This window comes from Belonocnema kinseyi, chromosome 6, assembly GCF_010883055.1.
Source record: "Belonocnema kinseyi isolate 2016_QV_RU_SX_M_011 chromosome 6, B_treatae_v1, whole genome shotgun sequence".
Lineage (NCBI taxonomy): Eukaryota > Metazoa > Arthropoda > Insecta > Hymenoptera > Cynipidae > Belonocnema > Belonocnema kinseyi.
This window is the reverse complement of record NC_046662.1, coordinates 104,015,335-104,021,106: the sequence shown is the minus strand read 5'-3', so window position 1 is coordinate 104,021,106 and position 5,772 is coordinate 104,015,335. Positions and strand designations below refer to the sequence as shown.

The window sequence follows — 5,772 nt, the reverse complement described above, 5'->3', positions numbered from 1 at the left end:
ACAACGAAGACGTCATTGCCTCTGTAAGTGCTTATTTTGAGGAACTTCCGAAAACGCACTTTTTTGAAGGATTAAAAAAACTTGAAAAGCGATTGACCAAGTTTATTGAGCTCCAAGGAGATTATGTTGAAAAATAAAAAAAAATTTACTCAAAAAAAATTGTTTTTATACTTCATTCTAAGGACTTATTGAACTACCCTCGTACAGTATTATCTATAAAGTACCCAAGCAAGCCTACAGTCGGTCAGTGTGGCTGACTCCAAAAATGTGTCCTAAGAATTTTTCGAACGTCGACGAACGATGATATCAACTCTGATATGTGCATTGTTACCCATTGCTACCTACTGTCGCGCGTGTTTGACTAATTCACATTCCAGTGTTCCGGTGTTTAAACGCACTTCGATGTTTGCCGGAACACTGAAATGTGAAAGAATCAAATACGCGCGACAGTTAATATCAATGTGCAGAAACTAACATATACGCGTTGATATCAATGCACGTCGACGTACGTACAATTCTTAGGACACATTGTGGGGCCAGCCTGAAACGCATGGCATGTGCTCTACTCGTAGTACTTCATGGTATTATCAAAAACTCTAAGGAATAATCCTATTTTATTTTCTTTTAACGATTTAATCAACCTAATTTTTTACAGTAGAGCCTTCTACTTGCCTTATAACACGTTTCTGGCATTTCACTGATATATTTTCTGCTAACTAAAGTATAAAAAATCCAGTTTGAACATGAAATTTTCTCATGTCACTTACATGGCTATAACAGGCCAATTTTGAAGAACATTTTGTCAGAAAGTATTACTTTTTTCTTAAATTTTCTTCTATATGTCTTTTTAGCTTTATAAAGTTTCGAAAGCGCTTTCTCACTTTTTTCCTTGTTAAATAATTCGCATTTTTTCTTACCGCTTGCATAGTTCTGCAATTACACATTCTTCTTTCCCCATACAATTTTACCAGTTAGAATAATACACGAACTCCCAATGTAATAGTTTCTTATAAATACGTTTTCTGCAATAACCGTAAACTTCATTTAACTCATGAGCTGACCTCATTAGAAAGAGAAGTTGCCCTCCGAAAAATGTCAGATTCTAAATTATCGCTTCGCGTTCATGAAATGTTCTCTAAAAATCAGTTTTTAGACAACCTCGCATTTCGCGTTCAATTCGTGTTAATGCGAGAATTTAAAAATGATTTAATGCTACATAATGTGATCGAATGTGACACAGAATTTGTGTGTCAATGCAATGGTATTCAATCTGAATGATTGCGAAACAGAAAATATGCGACTTTAAAGTACTGAATCGCATTCACGAGATAAAGTCGTAAAATCTGCTTTGCAACAATTTTAAATTGAAATGGCATTCCTTTCGAACACTTTTTAATCCGACTTTTTTTATAGGGAAATTAATAAATGTACCGACCTGTAAAATGCAAGGATGTAAGACTTTTTCAAACTTTAATTTCACGGGAGTTGGATTTGCAGCTGTAACTGCATCGGCCATTTCGGCACCAATTTCAAAAGCATCGTTTCTTGATTTTCCGTGTAACATTACGAATAAAGAGTCAGTGTCACCATAAACAACTCGAGCTCCCCATTTGGGTGTTATTTCAACCAATTTGATGGCGCGTTCTAAAGTCTCTTTGCCTTTACTGACTATGCTATCTGCAACCTATTAATGGGTCAAATCAAATTGCATACTAATTACTATTAATTTCGTAAGAATTTGAATATTACAGTTAATTTATAACGCACCTCAATACATGCCATCCTTCCACTAAAATTTGCTGCTGTATATCCATAAGTGACATTAGCGATTAATTTTAATCCTAACTGTCTATTATGAAGAATTTGCTGCAGTGGACTATTATCTTTGGGGTGATCCTTAATTGACTTTTTAACCATCAATCTAGTGTTCAAAATTTCGCTGAGCATTCGCGGCAAAATACCTTTGCGAACTTCAGGTTTCACAAAACCAACTCCAACAGGGGAAAAGTTTATTTTTCCTTGAAGTTTCCTAGCTGTCTTTTTTGTTACTTTTAAAGTTGTACCACCGAATTTGAAAGGATCATTCCTAAATATTAAATTAAATTTTATGACTGGGTTTAAATTCAACTTATGTGTCTTCTACAGAATAAAAATATACAGAAATTTACTTACTGTCCGATGTGCTCCACTCGACCCAGGCACGTTGAAAAGCAATAATTATATGCTATTATAATGCTTGGATATAGACTTTGAAAATCAAGAACTATCACTGGATCACTATAAAATGTAGAAATGGGTTCCATGATCAAGGGTAATGCTTCTGGAGCACGCATCGAGGCTCTTTGTCTTACAGAGGGCGATACCAAGACATAATTGAAAGGTTTTGTTAATCTCAACATCATTGATTCGACCCTGAATTGAGAACCACGAGAAAAAACTTCGAAAAACTGGATTCCGAAAAGACGTGCATGCTCGCATGTTCTTCCTGCCAAAAAAATGTATGTTAAATTACGCGGGGAAATGATGATCAAACTTTCACACAGTGGGACGAAACATAGTTTTTCGTTAAAAAATCTCTACTTACTGCAGCCTTAAATATTAGTCCAATTTGAATTTTTTTTAAATTTAGAGTTCAGTTAATCTGAAAGAGAACGGTGATCAGTGATTTTGTGACATTGGTTATCTCATAAAAAATATTTTTACTTAACGATGAAAACATTACGTTTTTCAGAAAATAATTTTTTACCTTTCAACGGAATGGGAACAAGTAGAACACACATTAATTATTATAAACAATTTTTTAGTTTTCGATAGGCTATTTTGCACTATTTTATTCTATTTCATTAACGAAAAAATTTGACAGTTTTTGAGGATTTTTTAAACAATTAAATTTTTTATTTAACTTTTTTTTTTGCAAAATCGGGTATTCTTATTATTTTTTAAATAGTCTTAAAAGAAAGCTTGACTTTTTGGCTCGAAAAAGGTTCCGAGTAAAAATATGGTCTAGTGAATAGTTTCCGAGATATAGGCTCTGATGTACAGGCAGTCCTAATGCTCGTGCTCAGACGTAATCCTTTATTGATCCGCAGACTAGTTGGCAAGTATACCATTCTTTCAACGCGTTCAAGTTTATTCAGAAGTACATAAAATCAGCTAATTAATGATTGAAGAATTTATTCCGGCGGGCCAGAAGAATGTATAATTATTTGTTATTTGTTATAAACAAATAAAAAGTGCAAACTACTCTTTTCAGACGTGATGTTGACATTTCTCAGTATGAATGTTTCCCTAATATTATAGTTTGTCAATTTATAATAATTATTGATTAACCACAAATATTCCATGAATAAATGCACAATTTAAGGGCATGTTATTATGCTAAATAAAAATGTTATGCATGTGCATTATTTTGAGGTTAGGGTCGGTTTTCAACTCTCTGTCATGCCGATAATTTTGAAATTATTGATGAAATACACTTTTTCGATTGCCTACAAACAAGGTTAGTTCCGAGAAATTAGTTACTATGTTTATTTGTAATTCCAAAGTTTTCGGCCAGAAATATTGTGCAGTTTGGAGCTAACGCTCGGGATTTTGAAGACAAAATATTTATTATTCTAGAAAAAAAGCCGAGGTACCTAAAACTGGTAAAATTGATAATTTTCTAAGTATCACATGCCCTTAACCGGTTTTGACATCCCTGGCGGAAGAATCGGAAAGGATCGGAAAGGTACTTTGCTTCCGTTTCCTTCCGAACGCTTGCTCTTTCCGAAGCTTTCCGATTTCTTTCCAAATAAATGACGCAGTGTCCCAATAGTTTATTCCGATTCTTTTCGATTTTTCTCCTGTGTCCCACTGTTTATCTTCATTCCGACTTCTTTCTGAATAAATGTGAAATCTGAAATGCATCAGATAAATATAAATATAATGAAATAGAGGCTAACTAGAGGGACACTCTGCACTGATCTGAAAGAAATAAGAAAAGAGAAAGGGACATTCGGAAAGAATCGGAAAGATTCGTGGCACAGCTCGACGTTCGGAAAGAAACGAAGCAAAGTTCACATAGCCCTTTCCGAATTCTCTCTGAATCTTTCCGAAGCGGCCTTTTCGATTCTTTCCTTTTTACTGGCAGGTATATAAACAGAACGAGCGTTACAACAGAAATACCAAACTACCCTGCAGAAATTAAATAAGGCTCAGAAAAATGTTCTCTTGCTTCAAGAGAATACGTTTTGATACAAATTAAATGTCCTCCTATAAAAATAAAGGCTGAAAAGATTTTGATTTACCTCAAACAGAATCATTTTGTAGAAAACATAATGCTTTTGCGATAAACTTGATCTAATCTTGCAGGCAAATAAGTCTGTTTGTATAAAGAAGATGTTAAGTTGGTTCAAAACAAAATATGCAAAAGGACGATGCTTTTGCTTTAAGACAACTTTGTCTCAGAGTAAAGTTGAAATATAATTGAGGAGTTGGGTGCAATAACATCCGACTTGTATTTTAAGAAGTCATATGTTTTTTATTTGTTTTGCATATAACTTCATGAAGACCGAAATAAACACAAGTTACTTCTGAAAATACAAGTAGGCCGTTATTAGCATCCAAGCTGTGTATGGCCAATCTATAATTCTTGTAAACTGAAAAACTATAATATTAAGGAATCATTCATACTGAATCATCACTTCTGAAAAGAGTGGTTTTCACTTATTATTTGTTTATAACAAATAATATATAGTTTTAATTTCCTCTGGCCCGACGACATACATTCTAAAATTATTAATTGGCTTACTTTATGTCATTCTGAAGAACCTTGAACGCGCTAAAAGAATGGTAGACTTGTCGAGTATTCGGCGGAATATTAAACGATTACGTCTGAGTACGAGCATCAGGACTGCCTAGACATCAGAGCCTATATCTCGGAAAATATTCACTCGACCATATTTTTATGTAGAACCTTTTTTAAATCCGCAAAGTCCAACTTTCATTTAAGACTATTTAAAAAATAATGAAAATATCCGATTCTGCAAAAAAAAGTTAAAGAAACAATTAAATGCTTTAAAAAATGCTTGAAAAATGTTAAATTTTTTTCGTTAATGAAATAGAATAAAAGAGTGAAAAACAACTTTTCGAAAACCCTCATAACAAATTTAAATCGCTAGAATAGAAAGCAAGTTACAGGATGTTGAAACTACCTGTGCAGGCGTTGGGGTCGAAAATATCAGCCCCCACCACTTGAAGAGGGGTGGTAATCGTGGTCAATTAATTTGTCGATCAAGTACTGTTGGGTAGGTGAACATGTTCTGAGAATTTAAAGAAAATCTAAGAAAATGACTTTTAAGGTATATAATTAAAAATTTGTCATAAGGACAACCGCAGGATTTCACCGGGAGCGGGTGCTAATCTGAAAAATAGCACCCGCTTCCAGCGAAATCGCGGTAAAATTTCAGTCATAACCACGTCTCACAACCGTGAGATAGGTGGTTACAGTCTGTAAAGGAATCAATACGACGATTCAGCAAAAGCCTCGTGGACCCTAAGAACACGGAGCGACCCAAGGACAACCGCCTTCTGCATTTTTCCTGCAAGTGTTCTAGCATATTGTTGACACGCAGGGATGCTTTTTAGGCTATTAGCAAGTGAAAGCTTGGCACCTACAAGAGCGCCGATGAATAGGTCGTTCCCGCGTGTGTTGGACAACTAGATAGTATGTGAGCTAAACGCTCGGGGTGTGCATGGCACGCCCTGCAGCTATCATCGGGAATGTCTTGGCTC

The 5,772-nt window shown here is 34.8% G+C and overlaps 1 protein-coding gene across 1 annotated transcript in view; it reads right to left on the bottom strand.

The window, feature by feature from the left end:
* The window catches only part of LOC117174268 (DNA polymerase zeta catalytic subunit), a 198,175-nt gene that overhangs the window by 34,329 nt on the left and 158,074 nt on the right, over nucleotides 1-5,772 (bottom strand). Inside the window, exons 10-12 of the mRNA XM_033363187.1 lie at nucleotides 2,173-2,485; nucleotides 1,768-2,086; nucleotides 1,436-1,684 (exon numbers count right to left, since the gene is read on the bottom strand). Coding sequence (XP_033219078.1) covers nucleotides 1,436-1,684; nucleotides 1,768-2,086; nucleotides 2,173-2,485 — 881 coding nt within the window. The remainder of the gene's footprint in view (nucleotides 1-1,435; nucleotides 1,685-1,767; nucleotides 2,087-2,172; nucleotides 2,486-5,772) is intronic.